General features: G+C 47.9%; 1 protein-coding gene and 1 long non-coding RNA gene across 7 annotated transcripts; one reads left to right on the plus strand and one right to left on the minus strand.

The window, feature by feature from the left end:
- Positions 1–333: 333 nt before the first annotated feature.
- On the minus strand, positions 334–5,884 carry LOC118967231 (uncharacterized). Of its 2 annotated transcripts, none has more exons than XR_012121509.1 (3): positions 5,719–5,884; positions 4,557–4,630; positions 334–462 (listed from the first exon to the last, which is right to left on the minus strand). It is a non-coding gene; the product is annotated as an uncharacterized lncRNA (long non-coding RNA). The 2 variants fall into 2 exon arrangements; XR_005054123.2 differs by having other exon boundaries at positions 334–767.
- A 121-nt stretch (positions 5,885–6,005) lies between these two features.
- Positions 6,006–17,856, plus strand: LMBR1L (limb development membrane protein 1 like). 5 transcript variants are annotated; one of them, XR_012121508.1, is made up of 19 exons: positions 6,007–6,029; positions 6,210–6,395; positions 8,991–9,081; positions 10,140–10,173; positions 11,198–11,337; positions 11,528–11,631; positions 12,309–12,435; positions 13,180–13,248; positions 13,388–13,452; positions 13,798–13,870; positions 13,960–14,043; positions 14,139–14,215; positions 14,756–14,833; positions 14,984–15,057; positions 15,291–15,381; positions 15,482–15,548; positions 16,907–17,068; positions 17,262–17,403; positions 17,742–17,856. XR_012121508.1 is itself a non-coding variant. In XM_017639872.3 (18 exons), exons 2-18 carry the CDS (start codon positions 6,324–6,326, stop codon positions 17,327–17,329), a joined length of 1,461 nt encoding a protein of 486 aa, XP_017495361.1. In that variant the 5' UTR covers positions 6,006–6,029; positions 6,210–6,323; the 3' UTR covers positions 17,330–17,856. The 5 variants fall into 5 exon arrangements, 4 of the variants coding, with proteins under 4 accessions (XP_017495361.1, XP_017495342.1, XP_017495354.1 ...); XM_017639872.3 differs by having other exon boundaries at positions 6,006–6,029; positions 6,210–6,380; positions 17,262–17,856; XM_017639853.3 differs by having other exon boundaries at positions 17,262–17,856.
- Positions 17,857–17,893: the final 37 nt, after the last annotated feature.

Raw genomic sequence — 17,893 nt, forward strand, 5'->3', positions numbered from 1 at the left:
TTAAGACATTCCTTCATTAGGACTATTCTCTCAATTATTTTTGGAGAGGTTGAAAGTTGGTAGGAACAAAGGAACAGAATCTCTCAAAGCATGTTTCTTAAACCCTTCCCCACCCACCCCTGCCAACAACAACAAAAAGTGATCAGACCCAGGGAGGCCTTGCTGAAAGGGAACCTCTGGTTTTCTGGCTTCTCTGGCACCCTAGACAACAGGGCAATCTTAAGTTGCTCATTCATTCCTAGGAATTGGTCCAATTTTCATCAGAGAGAAGGAAGAAGGTTTACAGTCTGTCTTTTTACTTTGGGCTGTTATAACAAATAACATAGAGATATCTTAAAAAACAAACATTTATGTCTCAGTTACATGGGAAGGCTGGAAAATCCAAGATCAAGGTGCAGGCAGATTTGGTGTCTGGTGAGAGTCCTCTTCCTGGCCTGCAGACAGCCATCTTCTTGCTGTGTTCTCACATGGTAGAGAAAGATTATGCTGTAGTTTCTTCCTGTGTTTATAAGGACACTAATCCCATCATGAGAGTTTAACTCATGACCTCACCTAAACCTAATTACCTCCCAAAGTCCTCACCTCCTAAAACCATCACATTGTGGGTTAGGGTTTAACATATGAATATTTTTTAAATTGAGCTATGATTGACTAACATACAAATTCTGTAGGAATGGAAACATTCGGTCCATAGCATGGCCTGTGGTACTTTCTTCAGCTGGATGAATTCATCCTGAAGATCCAGTAAGTCCAGAGAATAAATGACCCTGAAGGCGGTCAAAGCAAGAATTTGCACTTACTGTTTTTCTTTGGGAAAATGAAGACATGTAGGCAAGCAAAAAGAGAATGAAAATAACCCGCAATCTTTCCAAAATGGAAAGGTTCTGAAATCTTCACTTAAAGAAAAGGGCAATGTCTCCTAATTCCCCTCTTTGTCCCTCTCCTGTCCCAGTCACCTCTGAGAGTGGGTGCCCTGGGTCTCCTGTCTGCTCCTCTCAAGGTGCTGTTCAGCAGTAAGTTTCCATCATTTGGAAGCTCAAAGGTGACCTCACCTGAAGGAGCAGAGCAGTGAGCCCTTTAGATACCGATGGGAGGGTGCCAGGGCCTTGAGTTCATATTGAAGTTCAAGTTTTAACTTTCTATTACACTGATCTAAGCAGTATAGTAATGAAGGGAACACAGAAGTAGGGCATCTATCACTAAGAAGCAACAGCAGAATATTGGGGAAAAGGGAGGCTTTGGAGTCAGACAGGCAGAGTTCAAATCCTAGCACCACCATTCATTATTGTAGGCCTTGTAAAGTTACTTAATCTCTTAGAACTCATTCCTCATCTATAAAATAAAACAATTTTGTAGGGTCCTGGTGACACTGGATAATCTATGTAAAGTACCTGTTAATGTTTAGCACTTAAATGTGGAGGCTCAATCTGGATTAGTTCCTTTTCCTGTGTTATTTGAAGATGATGAAATTGACTCCACATAGTCAAGGTGGCCCTTTCCATGCTAAGAATGGCAGATCTAATAGACAGATATTGTTTGAGTGTTTACTGTAAGAACTACACTGGGTTAGGTATTGGGATTGGAAGGAAAAGGGTGAATTAGAAGCCAAATACAAGTTTCTAACCCTTGAAGGGAAGGAGAAAGGAGAAGAGACAAAAATGGAGGTAAAGTTAAACAACACAAAAGATTTAAATAACAGCTCAAGACAACGAATGTTACAAAACAATGCAGACATGCCTAATTATTCACTGAACTATACAGCTGGATGTTGCTTTGAGAATTCAGAGGTGGTGGTGAAAATCCCTTCAAGAAAGGATGGAAGAAAAGACTTTCGGTTGAGCCTTGGAAATAGATAGAATTTGGACAAAGGCAATTTTGTAAGTTTAAAAAGAGTTTGTTTCTGGACACATCTCTTTGGGCAAAGGGAAGCAAAATCAAAAATGAACAAGTGGGACTGCATCAAACTAAGAAGCTTCTGTACAGCAAAAGATACCATCAGCAGAACAAAAAGGCAACCTATAGTATGGGAGAATATATTTGCAAATTACTCATTTGATAAGGGGTTAACATCCAAAATATATAAAGAACTCATGCCTCAGCACCAAAAAACAAATAACCTAATTAAAAAATGGGCAGAGAACCTAAACAGACATTTCTCCAAAGAAGAAATACAAATGGCCAACAGGCACATGAAAAGATGCTCCACATGGCTAATCATCAGGGAAATGCAAATCAAAACCACAATGAGATATCACCTCATACCAGTTAGAATGGCCACTACCCAGAACACAAGAAAAAACAAATGTTGGCAAGGATGCAGAGAAATGGGAACCCTCCTACACTGTTGGTAGGACTGTAAATTGGTGTAACCACTGTGGAAAGCAGTATGAAGGTTCTTCAAAAACTAAAAATAGAAATACCATTTGATCCATTAATTTTACTCCTAGGGATTTACCCAAAGAAAATAAAATCCCTGATTCAAAAGGATATATGCACCTCTATGTTTATTGCCGCATTATTTGCGATAGCCAAGATATGGAAACAACCTAAGTGTCCATCAACAGATGAATGGATAAAGAAGATGTGGTACATATACACAATGGAATATTATTCAGCCATAAGAAGAAAACAAATCCTACCATTTGCAACAACATGCATGGAGCTAGAGAGTATTATGCTCAGTGAAATAAGCCAGGTGGAGAAAGACAAGTATCATATGATTTCACTCATCTGTGGAGTATAAGAACAAAGAAAAAACTGAAGGAGCAAAACAGCAGCAGACTCACAGAACCCAAGAATGGACTCACAGTTACCAAGGGAAAGGGACTGGGGAGGATGGGTGGGAAGGGAGGGACAACGGGTCGGGGGGGCAGGAAAGAAAGGGGGCATTATGATTAGCATGTATAATGTGTGTGTGGGGCACAGGGAGGGCTGTACAGCACAGAGAAGACAAGTAGTGATTCTACAGCATCTTACTACACTGATGGACAGTGACTGCAATGGGGTATGTGGGGGGAACTTGGTGATGGGGGGAGTCTAGTAAACATAATGTTCCTCATGTAATTGTAGATTAATGATACCAAAATAAAATAATAAAGAAAAGAAAAGAAATACTGCCATTTGCAACAGCATGGATGGACCTAGAGGGTATCATGCTCAGTGAAATAAGCCGGGCAGAGAAAGACAAATACCATATGATTCCACTTATTCGTGAAATACAAAAATAAAGCAAAACAGAAGGAACAAAATAGCAGTAGACTATTACAGTGAAAAGTGACTGGTGGTTACCAAAAGGGAGAGAGGAAGGGAGATAAAGGGGTACAATAATTCGCAATCACAGTATAAGCTGGTCACAGGGATGGTAGTACAGCATGTAGAATATAGTCAGTGATTCTGTAACATCTTTCTATTTTGATAGATTCTAACTGCACTAGAGGGGGTGAGGATTTAATAATATGGGTAATTGTTGAACCACTGTGTTGTACATTTGAAACCAATATAAGACTATATATCAGCGATGCTTCAATTTTAAAAAAGAGGCTATGAAATGTCTTTTTATGTAGTGTTCTAAGTGGTAATTCATTAAAGAGAGAAGATTTCACTAATTGTAAACGTATTGGAAAGAAAGTTATTGTGCTTCCAAAGGATCTGTAAACAAGATCTTATGAGCAAATAAATCAGATTGAGCAACAAGGGTCAAAACTACTTTCCATAGAGTCTGGAGTCTGTTTTGAGTTGAGCTTGTCTTATACTATGAAATTTTGAATTCATGTGTTTATTGATATTTTGCCTTTTAAATTTCACTTCAGTCATATGCATATGTATAAACAGAATCTATGTTAACCAATTGTGTAAGATCAGATGTAATAGTCTGTGGCTCAAGTGATGTCACAGCACTTTATAAACTGCAAAGGACTGAACATTAAATTCACAGATTTGAATATAATCTGAAGGGTCTTCTAGTTTTGTAAATGAAAGCAAATGTAGCCCAGGATGAGAGTGCTTGAACCAGAACCCAGCTCTTCTGATTATTAACAATGCCTGCCATTTTTTCTTACTACATTTGTAATTGTTTTGAGTGCCACATGTATTAGGCATCAGGCTAAAGGCAAAGGATTTAACTGCATTCAAAACATATATGATTTTCTCCTATCAGGAGCCTATCCGGGGGACACAAGCAAATACAAACATATGAAATAATGGCAACTTGTAATAAATAATATGACAAAAATAAATTTAGATACAGTAGTGGGAAGAGACTCTGAGCATGTAACATTTAAGCTCAAATGTGAAGGAGCTAGCAACCAGCCAAAAGTTGGGGAAGGAGCAGCAGAAGGGGAGAGCTCTTTAGGGCAGAGGAAACAGCAAGGCAGAGCCCTGAGGAAGGAAGGAACTTGGCAAGGGTCTACTAGGAACTGACCAAAGGTCAAGTCGAGGATAGAGCCAAGCTGAAGCAGCAGAGAGGTGCTAATTCACAGGGCATAAATTCAAATGCACAGCTGGGCAGACAACGTACACAACGTACATGGAAAAATTCTTGAGGCTTAAGTGCTTACCCATGTGATAGGGGCTGTGGAATACAGGAGTATTCCATAGAATCATAGGTCCATGTTGCCCAGCTTTGCCGGATCTTTTATGTAAGAGATAGAAATGTAAATTTTTAAGGTTTCAATTCCTGATTTGTGTTCATTCAAATCTGTTAAAAACACCAAACAAAATAAAGCATGTTTATTCCTAAAACATACTCAACAGGCCTAAGCCACCTCCCTGTGTTCTCCTTTCTTTCCTTTCAGCAGAGCCAAGGACCTAGCCAGCTAACTTCTCTTTGTAATCCTCTCTACCCATTCACCCTGTTGGAGCTCTGTTCACTCCAAGCTTGACTGCTAAGAGAGAAATCAACTCTTCAGGGTTTCTCATTATCTTGCTATTACCAAAGACAAGTATGTGTAGCTATGTATATGTGTGTACATATACATACATAAAAGTATATGCTTTTTATTTCCCAAGGTCCTACTGCAAATAACTGGGGAAATAGAAATAAGATGTAAGTACCTTGCCCCTGAGAAGTTACAAGGGTACAAAACTCAGTTGTAAATTCTGGCCCCCGACTCTTGCTCAGATAGTAACTGGGCTCGTCTAGTCATTTAGAATTGGGCTCTTATTGTTTAGTGGGGTGTTTTGCAAAACTCAGCCCTCCTTTTGAATTTCCTTTTACTTTTCTAATTAGAGAAAGGGTTCAACTCCATGGACGTGGCACTTCCCAAACTGTACATATACCAAGGTCTTAGGAAGGTAACTGGCATTCCTTAATTGTGTGACTTTGGGCACCTGACAACCTCTCACTATTTTCTGATCTCTAAAATGCTAATCACAACAACCTTAAGAGGAAGGTTAAAAAGATGTTAAAATGAGATAAAGTCTATAAAATGAGTGGCACATAGTAGGTGGTCAGCTAATGTTTGACTCGGCCCTACTCAGCAATTATCCTCTGTGGGCATTTCCTCACTTACAGAAGGATATTTCTGTAGTTCGCTATCCAGTTCTCTTTACTATTTGCTCAAGCACGCACTAGGACTTCCACAAAAGTGACTGAAAACTCCTGGCGGCGGAGGGACCCCCCAACCCCAACGTAAACAGACTTTCATAAAATGGGGCTACAGGCCTTGGATTACTGACCAGCGGTACCTTTCAGAACGCCAAGGTGCTCTCACATCCTACCTGGCTGACCTGGTCCAAAAGGCTCATTTAACCAAGGCCAAACTAAAGTCTTGGTTGCTACTATAATGCTGGGATAATTTCTTCTCAACAGCACGAGCTGAGCAAGACAGTTGCTCAGTTTAGAAATGAGCACCGGTAGACTCCAAAGGTCCCGCCTCCTTCCAAGGGCAAGTCTATCAGTGTTCCTCTGGTGCTGAGCGGCAGCTCCCTACGAGCCAATGAGTTCCGCTCCCTGGAAGGAACCCACCCACCCCTTGTGTCATCACTCAGTCTCTTGGATGGAAGCCAGACCCGCGCTTCCTAGTAGCGAGGTGGGTGGCTGGTGTTTGCGTTGAAACGTAAAGGAGGCCCGACCTTAAAGGGGAGGGAGCAGAGGGCCCCCCCCCCCCGGGGCCCTTTAAAACGAGGCGCGTTGGTGCCTTGCCCCTTTAAGGGCGGGGCGTCCCAGCAACTGAATCTGAGCCCCAGATTACCTTGAGTTTGCGTCGCAGGCTGCGAGGCAAGACTCCTGGGCTGGGTCCGGGTACTTGGCGGCGGCGGCTTTATCCCCCGCTCGTCCTCCCCGGGCCCGGAGACACCCTCGCCCCAGTCATGCTGAGCAGAGTATGGAAGCAGCTGACTACGAAGTGCTATCCGTGCGAGAGCAGCTATTCCACGAGCGGGTCCGTGAGTGCATTGTGAGTGCGCGACCGGGGCAGGAGGGTAGAACCAAGCGGGGGAGAAGCACGGGTGTTGAGGAAGAGGGAGAAATTCGGGTCGGAGTGCGACCTCCTGGGCTCAGAAAGCCGTCAGACCCTGCTTGGAACAGGCGTGAGCGACAGAGGGCCTCGGTCCTACCAGAAGGACCGGTGCCCGACTGGTGAACCCCCCCAGATCAGATCAGCTGGGTAACTGCGAAATAAACAAAGCCGGTTGGTTTCCGTTCCTCCGCTCTACCCGCCCCTCCCCCAGCCCACCCACCGGTCTCTCACTCTCCGGTGTTCTGGGAGTGGGTGTGCGTGTGTGCGAGGGTCTGGTGAGTCTATAGATTTTGGTCGGGTAATCTGAGGATGGGCTTCACTCGGGGAGGGTTTATTTGCATTTACCCCTCAAACCCAACTGATGTTTGATGAAATGTCCAAACACTGAGCTAGATTGCAACAAAGCTTAGGGAGGTGTAGGGTTGGCAGGCCAGAGGAACCGGGGACTTTGGTGGGTCTCCCACTTTTGCTGGGAATGGATTCTACTCTGTTGAGATGGAGAACAACTAACGTTTCCCCTTCTTTCCTCGTATTAGTTGTTTTTTAGAAACCTTGCAAGCTGAGGTTCCTAGCTTCCCAACCATGCAGGGATTTTCCCTGTATTTCCCCCCAGTGCTCCAGTGGACACCCAGCTGCCAGTCCTTACTCTTTCATACAGCCAACAGCTGAACCTGCCACACAGCAGTGGGCTCCTCGCTTCAGGGTTGTGGGCATCCAGTGGGCTTAGCGAACCCCATCTTCCTAGGGCCTGCTTTCATTTCTCATCCCTCCTCTGTGTCCTTCCTTGGAGCTCCGCAGAGTAATCCTCACTTGCAAATACTGTGTGGAAAGGAAAAGGGAAAGATTTGGAGGAAGAGAAGTCTAAGCTCTAGTCTGCTCTGGGCAGCCTCAGACTGGAGGAGGGGTAAAGTGAGCGATGACAGAACTAGGTCTGGTCTTATCTGTGAGGACAAAAAGTAGGGGATATATTCAGGCCATGTGTGGAACTCCAGGTCTGCTTTCAGGAAACCTTCCTTGTATGTTCCTGACTGGATAGTCCCACATGGTGGAGTTCCACCTAACATGGACGCATGCCCAGGCCTTGAAACAGTGTAGGGCCAGAGGACCACATTTCTGAAGAACAGGGAGGGATGAGACCTTGTACAGAGAAGCAGCCTCCTGGATGTCTCCCCCATGTCTTTAGTCCCATTAGCTGAGGATATCAGTCCTGGCCAAGTGCAGCAGGCTTCTCGTACCTCCCCCACCTGGCTCCCATCCTACTCTAGAGAATGACCTAGCCTCTGCTGGAACTGCGTGGAACTCTAGCCTGACCTTTTGAGCCCTCCCACCTTCCTGGCTATTACGCAAGTCCAGGGCAGAGCACTAAGCAGTAAAAACTTGGAGTTACAGTCTGAGTGGCTCATTCCACTTGGCTTCCCTAATGTTAAAAGGTACGATTTTACCTTAGACCCATGGCTCTTCTGGGGTTTCTGACTTCTTCTACCCTTGGATAGATAGCTGTATGCAGATGCCCTGTGGGATCAGCTCCTCTTGGGACTAGAGAACCCACAAGACTGATCCTGCCTTCTTGCCCCACTTCATGTAATAACATCTCTCCTCAAGACTCTGGCTCCCTGATTATGGAGCCAGGCTGACCAGTGTCTCCTCCCCTGGGCAACAGCAGCTTACTTTGGGTAGGGTAGGGGTGCATGCATGTGCAGAGTGACCTTGCCAAGTCCTGCCATAACTGTCAATTATATGACTGGAGGGCCAATCCACTTAAGGGCATGGGAGAGGACCTGAGAGGTCCTGGAGTTGTAAGTCACTTGATGTAGGGACCAAGGATTGACAGCTTTTAAAGGGGCTGCTGCTGGCTCTAGAAATTATAAATGTTGGGTCCCAATTAAGGCCTAATCTTAGGGGCATGGGATTAAATGAGGATCTGATTTGATCCAGAGCAAATGGGATCTTTCAGAGCCCCTGAATAAAGAGTAGAAGTTCTGACTTGGTCTAGGAGTATGGTTCCTAGTTATTCTCTCCTGGAGCTTGCTTCAAGGTGGCAGTGGAGGGGTGGGGGAGCAGGGAAGTAGAATGCCAGGACAATGCAGACATCTCCTTCCTCCCCTCAAACCTGTTTCCCTTTTCTAATAATGTGATAGGATTAAACTCCCTCTGGTTTGGTGGCCCATTTCAGCTGTGTGTGCATGTGTATCTCTAGGAGTTTTCTCTGCCCAATTACCAGCCAGGGTTCAGCTGAAGCTATTTTCTCCCAGAAAACCCTCATGGGTCTTGCCGTGAAGCTGTTTCCTCAGGTGCATGAGGCAGCCCCCGGTGCTTCTTAGATAGTCTGATGCTTCTTAGAGGACCCTAGTGCTTCACAGAGGCCCCTGAGGCTCTGACCAGAAGGAAGTACCTGGGAGAAAAAGTGGAACCCCTTGAAGTATGAGGCCTCATTTTGGGGAAGAGACCCCATGGAATTAGCAGAAAGGCCACAGGCACTCTGGAATGTGCTGGGGACTAGAGCTTCTCATTCTAGCTCACGCTCTGCCACAGATCTCAACACTTCTGTTTGCGACACTCTACATCCTCTGCCACATCGCCCTAACCCGCTTCAAGAAGCCTGCTGAGTTCACCACAGGTACCTGTGAGTTCCTCCCTTCTGCCAGCCCTCTGCCAGTGTCCTGTTGTCATAGGGCCAGCCTCAGGGGAATGGGCCTGTAGTGCCTGCGGGGAAAGGAGAGGTGGCTATTCTGGAGACTGTCGTCTCTGCCTCACTTCTTCTGCAGCACAGGCAAGGTGGTATAGTGAAAAGTCTATATGGAAGTGTCTGCAACTAAAAAGGCCAGTAGACAAATCATGTAACTTTTCTGACCCTCAGTTTCACCCTCTGCAAATTGGGCCTAACAGTCTCTACCTAGTCCATTGACATTGTGTGCACTAAATGAGATGCTTAATGCAAAAGCCCTCTGTGAACCTAAAGTGGGCAGCTGCAGGGTAAAGGTTATAGTGGGTACAAGCTCTGTCATCTCCTCTCCTAGTGCTCCCACACCCAAGACCAGAGACTTCCCTGACCACTGGTGCCCCAGGACATGGTGATGGTGGCCTTTCTCTTTACAGAGAGCCTAAATGTGTTCAGATTGGAGCTTTCCTTCTTGTAGGCATTGTGTGACTGGGGGGACACGCTTGCCTCAGTATTGGTAGCCCCAGCCTGTCCAGATCATCCTGTTCTGACCCTAGCCTTTCCTTCCCTCTGGATGGCTTCATGAGCCCCCACCCAAAAGGGCAGCTACTCTTTAGTGTAATTCCCCTGGGAACTTTCTCTGTGAATCTCCCCCTCTTCCTCCCCTCATTTCACTTTGCTGCACCCAGCCACTGATGTAACCAACCTCACAGACTAGTTGTTTATTGTACTTTCAGCTTACAAAGAGGAACCTGTGATGGGAGAGATGATGGGGAGGGATGGAAATGGGGGAGTTTCTAGCCTATACTCTCTCTACCTGGGACCACTGGTCTTTAAGATGCCACCTTGGCCAGAGACTATGTTGTGGGGTTCATAATGTGAGCTCTTCTAGAGCCTCCTGTCCAGTTCTGCCTCTTTGGGCCCAGGTCCTTCTTTGAGGGGGCAGGAGGGTACACTGAAACACAGGGCTCCCAGAGCTATCCACTGATGTCCTGCCTCTTGCCCATGGCTCTGTCTCGTAGTGGATGATGAAGATGCCACCGTCAACAAGATTGCGTAAGTATGCCTCAGCACCCACCTGGTACTAGTAGCCTATAGAAACTGGTATCTAATGAGGTCCCTGGAGCCAGGAGGAGAGTAGGGTGTCACACAGTAAAAAGAGAGTTTCTGCTTCACCCCATTTCTGTCTTCTGGCTTTACGCCACCCTGGGGATGCTTGGAAAAGCTGCTGTTCCTGTCTCCCTGGTTAAGCCAGGAGCTTCTGGGAGCCTCTTGGCCAGGAGCTGTCAGCTGGGGCCTGAGTCACCGGAAATGGTCCCAGCTTGGCTTCACCTCCCAGCGGCCATTAGGAAAGGAGTGGGGCGGGGATGAAAACCAGAGCAGGGGATGGGGAAGGTGGTGTCCCGAGGGCCGGGCATGATTGGTTCTGAGAGGATGGCTCTTACTCCAGGCCATTAGTATTCACTAGCATATGCAGAGAAAAATAGAGAGATGACCCCTCTGGGTCAACAAATTAAAAGAAGCCAACCCTGACCCCTTGATGGACTAACTAGATAAAAGTGTCCCTTCTTTTCAGCTAATACAGCCCAGGACACAGGCTTTGGCTCTGAGCTCCCCCATTTTCCCCTTTGCTATGGTGCCCTTGTGCAGGGCATAGCCACATGGGGTGACCCTGCTCCTGTTCAGGCTGAGGAAGGCAAGCTCAGAAATCCACATCACTGAGCAGAGAAGAGAAGCCAGGCCCCTTAGTGTGGCATCATGCCTGGCATACCCTACAGGCATGTGTGGGAGGATCACATTCCTGGGGACAGTCTGGGCAAGTGACATGGCAGGTGACCAGGTTCCCATGGATGCCTGAGTGTGCCCATCCCATGTGTCAAAGTTTCCCTGGAGGAGAGAGCTGGGACTGGGGGTGGGGGCAGTAGGTAGAGCCCCAACTAGACAGTGCCTTCCCTAGGTTTGTCCTGCTATGGCTGCTTCCAGGAAAAGCCAGGGTACCTGCAGGGAGGAATGGGGCTTCTTGGGCCCCAGGAGAGTGAGTGTCTGCGCTAAGCAAGGTCACTACTTCTCCTCCGCCCAGGCTGGAGCTCTGCACCTTCACGCTGGCGGTCGCCCTGGGAGCCGTCCTGCTCCTGCCGTTCTCCATCCTCAGCAATGAGGTGCTGCTCTCACTGCCTCGGAACTACTACATCCAGTGGCTCAATGGCTCCCTCATCCATGGTGTGTGGCTCCTAGTTGCAGCGTGGGGTGGGGTTAGGGAGCAGACAGAGTCAGGCAGACACCAGCAGCCTTGGGTGAATCAGTCATTCAGTACCCATCCCTGACACTCACCCTCCTCATGTTCAGTCCCCAATGGGTTGAGCCCTCCCCCACCTTACTGACCTGCTCTGCTTTTCCTTTTTTGCTCTAGGCCTCTGGAACCTTGTTTTTCTCTTCTCCAACCTGTCCCTCATCTTTCTCATGCCCTTTGCATACTTCTTCACTGAATCTGAGGGCTTCGCTGGCTCCAGAAAGGTGAGCGGGGTATATTAATCAATTCAGGCACAAAGCAGAATTCCAATCAGAGCTTCAGCTGAAGATTTTAATGAAGGTACTATTTGCAGAGATTTAGTCAGAGTTAAGACAACCAAAAGGAATTTGAGGCACTAGAACAGCAGGAAGTCATTATCACCCCTAAGCCTGTGGGATCCAAGGGAAAAAATAGTTTCTGGGACCCACTGATAGTTGAAGCTAGAGAGGTGCAGCCACCCAGCAGAGGAGCTGTTGTCTTAGTGTTGCAGCCACTGCCAAAATGATGATGCCAAAGGCAGGAGGAAACACAGCAAAAATACCCTGCCCTCTCCCTCTTCCTACCTTCCACTGCCCTGCTGGGCCTTCCCAAGCTGAACAGGAAACCAGAGGGCAAAGAGCTTGTGTGATGCAGGCCTTGAGGGGAGCCTTCCAGGGCAAAATAAGGATGGTGAAGGAATCTGGGGAGGAGGCTGCAAATGAAGATCTAGTATAGGGAATGGCTCCAGACTGTGGGGTAGGAGGATAGAGTGACTTAGTAGAATAAGAGGGAAATGCCCTTCCCTGTCCCGGGAACCCAGTCCAGCCTGGCTGCCATGTGCCATCTGTCTCCTCCCTTCCCCACGCTGCCCTCGTGTTGACCCCCATGCCCTCCTCCCCTCACCTGCTGCCTCCTCCTGTAGGGTGTCCTGGGCCGGGTCTATGAGACGGTGGTGATATTGATGCTTCTCACTCTGCTGGTGCTGGGCATGGTGTGGGTAGCGTCTGCCATTGTGGACAATGACAAGACCAGCAGGGAGTCACTCTATGGTGAGAGCGCCAGCTTCCTTCCACCCTCCAGGCCAGGTGACTCTTCAGTTGGCTGATGTTCTGCCTGGAACAACTGTGTCCCTCTATGGTGGAGAAGGTTGGGACTCTGCCTTAGACTCAAGTTTCTAAGTGATGGACTTCAAGCCAAATCCCACTGGCAGAAATGTCCCATTGAACTCATTTAGTGATTTAAAAATGTATATGAAAAGCATAGCATAGGGAACATAATAATGTGATATCTTTGTATGCTTTGTATGCTGAGTGATGGTAAGTACACTTTTCATGGTGAGCATTTAATAGTTGTAAAAATGTATATAATTGTCAGTTCACTATGTTGTGTACCTGAAACCAATACAGTATTGTATATGAACTGTATTTCAACTAAACACATACACACACACACACACACATACACACACATATATATATATATATATATGTCAATTGCTGACCTGTTAAAGTTGGGAGGTATCACATTAATATCCAGGTTTCTGGCTATGCCTGACAAGGTTGAGGATCTGGCCACACTAGTCCCCAGTGATGGACTGAATAGTGGTGGTGCCTTTTTGAGAGGCTTAAGATCTCCAGTGTGCTATAGTTTACCCCCTCTTCTGACTCTGGGTCAGCTTCACTTGCATTACTTGCCTAACCCACTGTGGGCTTTTGTGTTGTGTCCTTGCTCTGAGGCTCATCAGCCTCTAGTTAGAGGAGAGACTAGCTGACATACTTCTTTTTTAATCCCAGACCTCTGGGAGTACTACCTCCCCTACCTCTACTCCTGTATCTCCCTCCTCGGGGTCCTGCTGCTCCTGGGTGAGTGTTCAGGGTTTTGGAGGGAATGAGAAATGTTCTTGAGCCAGAGGAACCAGGGTGGAAGGAGAGGGAATGGAATTGTGGATAGGGGAAATGGTGAAAGAAAGGTCTGGCAAGTGACTGACTCTTGTTCCCACAGTGTGTACTCCACTAGGTCTCGCCCGCATGTTCTCAGTCACTGGGAAGCTGCTGGTCAAGCCCCGGGTATGTAGTGCCCCTTGCCCTTTGATCCTGCAGAGCAAGCTTCCTGCAACGCTGGAGCCAAACAGTGAAACAGGCCCTGGTTGTGTAGTGCTCACCTTGCAGAGGACCACAGCCATTGTTGGCTGCTCCTGTATTCATCACCCCCATCATCTGAAACTGGTCCCCAGACATAATGGTGGAACACAAGGCAGGGGAGGGGCTGCATAAAGTTGCTGGCCATGGGTGGTAAATGAAGGTTCAGGGAAGGAATGAGACTATGGAGCCCTGGGGTGAGCAGGGTTCTCCTAGGGCCCTTGGGATCAGGGGACTTCTGACAGTCAGTCCCCGCTTTGCCTCTGCCCCCAGCTGCTAGAAGACCTTGAGGAGCAGCTGTATTGCTCAGCCTTTGAGGAGGCAGCTCTGACCCACAGGATTTGCAGTGAGTTGTTCTTCCCAGCTGGGATGGTGGGCATGGCATGGGCAGGGGCTGCAAGACCCGGGGGGCTGGACTATCTTCTCTGCCTTCAGATCCCACCTCCTGCTGGCTGCCTTTGGACATGGAGCTGCTGCACAGACAGGTTCTGGCTCTGCAGACACAGAGAGTCCTTCTGGGTATAAGGGTTGCTAGGGTTGGGACACCTGGGTTCCCCCAAGGAGAGTAGCCCCTCATTCCAGGCCTTTGCTAACAACTGTCCATCTCTGCACAGAGAAGCGGCGGAAGGCTTCAGCGTGGCAGCGGAACCTGGGTTATCCCCTGGCCATGCTGTGTTTGCTGGTGCTGACTGTAGGTATCCCAGCCATGGTGGGCTGGGGAGTCTCAGGCCTTTGCATACTTGAGACCTTCTGAGGAAGAGGGAAGAGGTGCAAGGACCTGATTATCATCAGTAATAGTAGTTGCCTTTCACTGAGTGCCTACTGTATGTCCTGCCCTGTACTGAGAACATCAGTCCCCATTCTGTAAATGAAGAAACAGAAGTTAAGGAGTTTAGCTAAGGCCACACAGGGCCACTGAGTAGTTATACAAGTTTTTCTCTGGGGTGAAAATAAGGGTCAAAATCCAGTCCAACTCCCTGACTTGCCATGTCTTGGACTTGAAAATAAGTCTTACCAGTCTGGAGAAAGGTTCATTTTTCTATTCAGCCTTTCTGCAATCCTTTTCCACCTGGAAAAGATGGTGTATCTTATAAACCCCCAGAAGTGCTCTGTTGTTTAGCAACAGCCTTGAGGAGGTCCCATACAGCTAATTAGAAACAGAAAATATTGAGTGTCTGCTTTTAACATGGGCTGGAGCAGGGATTAGAGCCCATGACCTTGCCTTACCCAGGGCCTGTCTGTGCTCATTGTGGCCATCCACATCCTGGAGCTGCTCATCGATGAGGCTGCCATGCCCCGGGGCATGCAGGTAGTGGGCTGCCCTCCCACCATGTCCTTTTTGGGAAAAGCCTAAGAAGGGCAAGGTGAAGGGGCAGAAGTTGAGGCCAGAGGGAAGGCTGCGTGCTGGGTGGTGCTGATGGTGAGGAGTGTTCCACAGTGACACCACTCCATCTCTCAGGGTGCCTCCCTGGGCCAGGTCTCCTTCTCCAAGCTGGGATCCTTTGGTGCCATCATTCAGGTTGTACTCATCTTGTATCCTTTCAGAAACCCACCATTGCCTCTGTTTGCTGAACCTATCTCCTCTGGGACTCTGGCAGAGCTGTGGAGGGAGTAATGGGGAAGGGGGCAAGTCTTCACCAACCTGGGGTTCAGAAAGAAGGAAAAGACTTGATTTGAAAGGAGGGCTGCAGGGAGAGGTCTGTTCTCTTTGAGATGAGGCATTAATCCTCCGGAGCTGGGCCAGTTCTTCCCTAACCCAGTGGCAGTTACCTGATGGTATCCTCTGTTGTGGGATTCTACAGCTCTCCACTCTTCCGGGGCCTGCAACCCAGATGGCACGACACAGCCATGACACAGGTAGCCAGGAGGGAATAGACGAAACTTCCCCGTGGCATGCATGGTACAAGGTGCTGGCAGTTCTGCTACCTTCACTTCCCCTGTCCTTACTCTCACCCAGATCATTGGGAACTGTGTCTGTCTCCTGGTCCTAAGCTCAGCACTTCCCGTCTTCTCACGAACCCTGGGTAAGTAGCAAAAGGAGGCAAGGGAACTGACTTCTCTTGATAGTTAACTTCTGGTGCTAAAAAGGCACTGTATATACATGTTCTTTCTGATTCCCACAACAAGCCTATGAGGCGGTATTATCCCCATTACTCAGATGGAGAGACTGAGGCTCTGTGAAATGCCTCTGCTGAGCTTCAGAGTAGTGTTGCTTCAAAGCTCAACTTTCTCCATTTGCTATATTCCCACACAGCCTCCCACATTTACTTCCATTTTTTTGGTGGAGAAATACCACTTTTCCCTACATCTTCCTTTGGGCTTGACCATCTCACAAACATTCACATTTTAAAGATGAGAAACAGAGAAAGTAATTGATTTACCCAGAGTTATATAGCTAGTTTGAGGCATGGCCAAGGCAGGCTAGAGCCCTTCTCCCCTAAACCCTAGTCCCAGTGCTTTCCCACACACTGGAACCTCAAAAAATACACTCTGTCCTTCTCCCATCTTTAAAGCTATGATCTAGAATTACCTGGTAAAAATGTTCAAGTGTAACTAGTTCATCCAAGGTAGTATGAGCATATGAATAATACTCCCACATCATCATCGTCCATGTATCAGAAATGATTTAGTACTTACTTCAGTTCTCTTCAGTTCTTCAGTTCATATTCTTTCCCCATACCATTTGTACTTATGCCATGGGGATACAGTAGGAAATTAGGCTTGTGGGTCCTTTAGATTGGATGCAGTTAGGGGACTTTTTTCTTTTAAGGGGAGGTTCCCAGAGTTTTGATCTATATTATTTGATGACATTATTATTAAGTGCTCAATAACTGTTCACATAGTGCCTGGCACATATGGTGCTTTATGTGTGTTGCTTCAGTTCCTTCTCACAGTCCCATTGTTTTCCCTACTTTACAGTTAAGGAAACAGAGGCACAGATATTTGAGGAATTTGCTCCAGATCACACAGTTAGGGGTGGAGTTTGGATGTGAACCAAAACAGCCTGATCATAGTCTGAGCTCTTAGCCTCCACACTGCTCTGTCTACTAAAAAACACTTGGTGACCAGCCTGTAGGTTCCTGGCCCAGGAAAAAGTAACGGGTCCAGGGAACTTTTCAGGACATCTGGAGCAAGAGGGGACCACTTTGGAGGAGATTCCAAACTCTCAGAAAGTTGAAGTGAGCCTACCTGCTGACACCTTCTTCAACAGCCCTGAACTGGTCCTGAGACGGAGTTTAGGGTGCGGGAACAATAAATGCAGAGAAGCTAACCCATTGGTTGTAGTGTTGAGATGTGGCCACCAGAAGGCAGCAGAAAGCTGGGCTCTGGGCCGGAAGCGGGCTGGGGAGCCCACCTCCCCAACTGGCCTTTTATACTTTAGGGCTCACTCGCTTTGACCTGCTGGGTGACTTTGGACGCTTCAACTGGCTGGGCAATTTCTACATCGTGTTCCTCTACAATGCAGCCTTTGCGGGTCTCACCACTCTCTCTCTGGTGAACACCTTCACTGCAGCTGTACGGGCAGAGCTGATCCGGGCCTTTGGTGAGAGGGAGTGGGCAGGCTGGTGGGGTGGTTGTGAGGCAGAGCCCTTTGGAACAGTGATCATCCCAGCAGAGGAGATAGCGTGCTGTCCTCTTTGAAACATACCTCATCTTCCCCTTTTGTGGCTGGGTTCTTTTCCCTGAGGACTGGACCGGTGTCCTACTTTTGATTGCCCACCTTTCCTCTTCTCCAGGGCTGGACAGACTGCCGTTACCTGTCTCTGGTTTCCCCCAAGCATCTAGGAAGACTCAGCATCAGTGACCTTCAGCTGAGGGTGGGAGGGAGAAAACTGGACACTGCCATCTGCTGCCCAGGCCTGGAGGAGCGCCCAGGGGGTGGGTGGACCTCTGGACCTGGAATATGCGAGGCTGGGTGGTAGAGGGGAGCTGAGCCGTTTGCACTGTTTCATAATCTGAGCCAGAGTTTGGGACCAGGCTCCCCTGCTTTTCCAGATTTAACTGTGGGTCTCAGCATGGGGTGGCACTGGGTGACTGCGTCTGGCTCCTGGTCCCAAATCTGTTTACACATCAATCTGCCTCACTGCTGTTCGGGCCATGCCCATAACCATGTTTACATGATGTGATGTGCAATAGGGTGGGGTAGGGACAGGGGAGGGACTGAGCCAGGGGCCGACTTAGGAGGCAGATTGTCTCCCTTCCCTCTGGCCCAACAGAGCCTAAAGCACTGTGCTGTCCTGGAGGAGCTTTGGACTACAGGAGAAATGAGGGCATAGGGAGGAAGAGGCCACAGCCGTCAGCAATAAAGTTAATCCCAGGGTTTTTTAAAGGGCCTGTCTCTGTGTCTGTTTGTACAGCCTTACTCCCA

The sequence above is a fragment of the Manis javanica genome, chromosome 10 (genome assembly GCF_040802235.1).
Source record: "Manis javanica isolate MJ-LG chromosome 10, MJ_LKY, whole genome shotgun sequence".
Taxonomy (NCBI): Eukaryota; Metazoa; Chordata; class Mammalia; order Pholidota; family Manidae; genus Manis; species Manis javanica.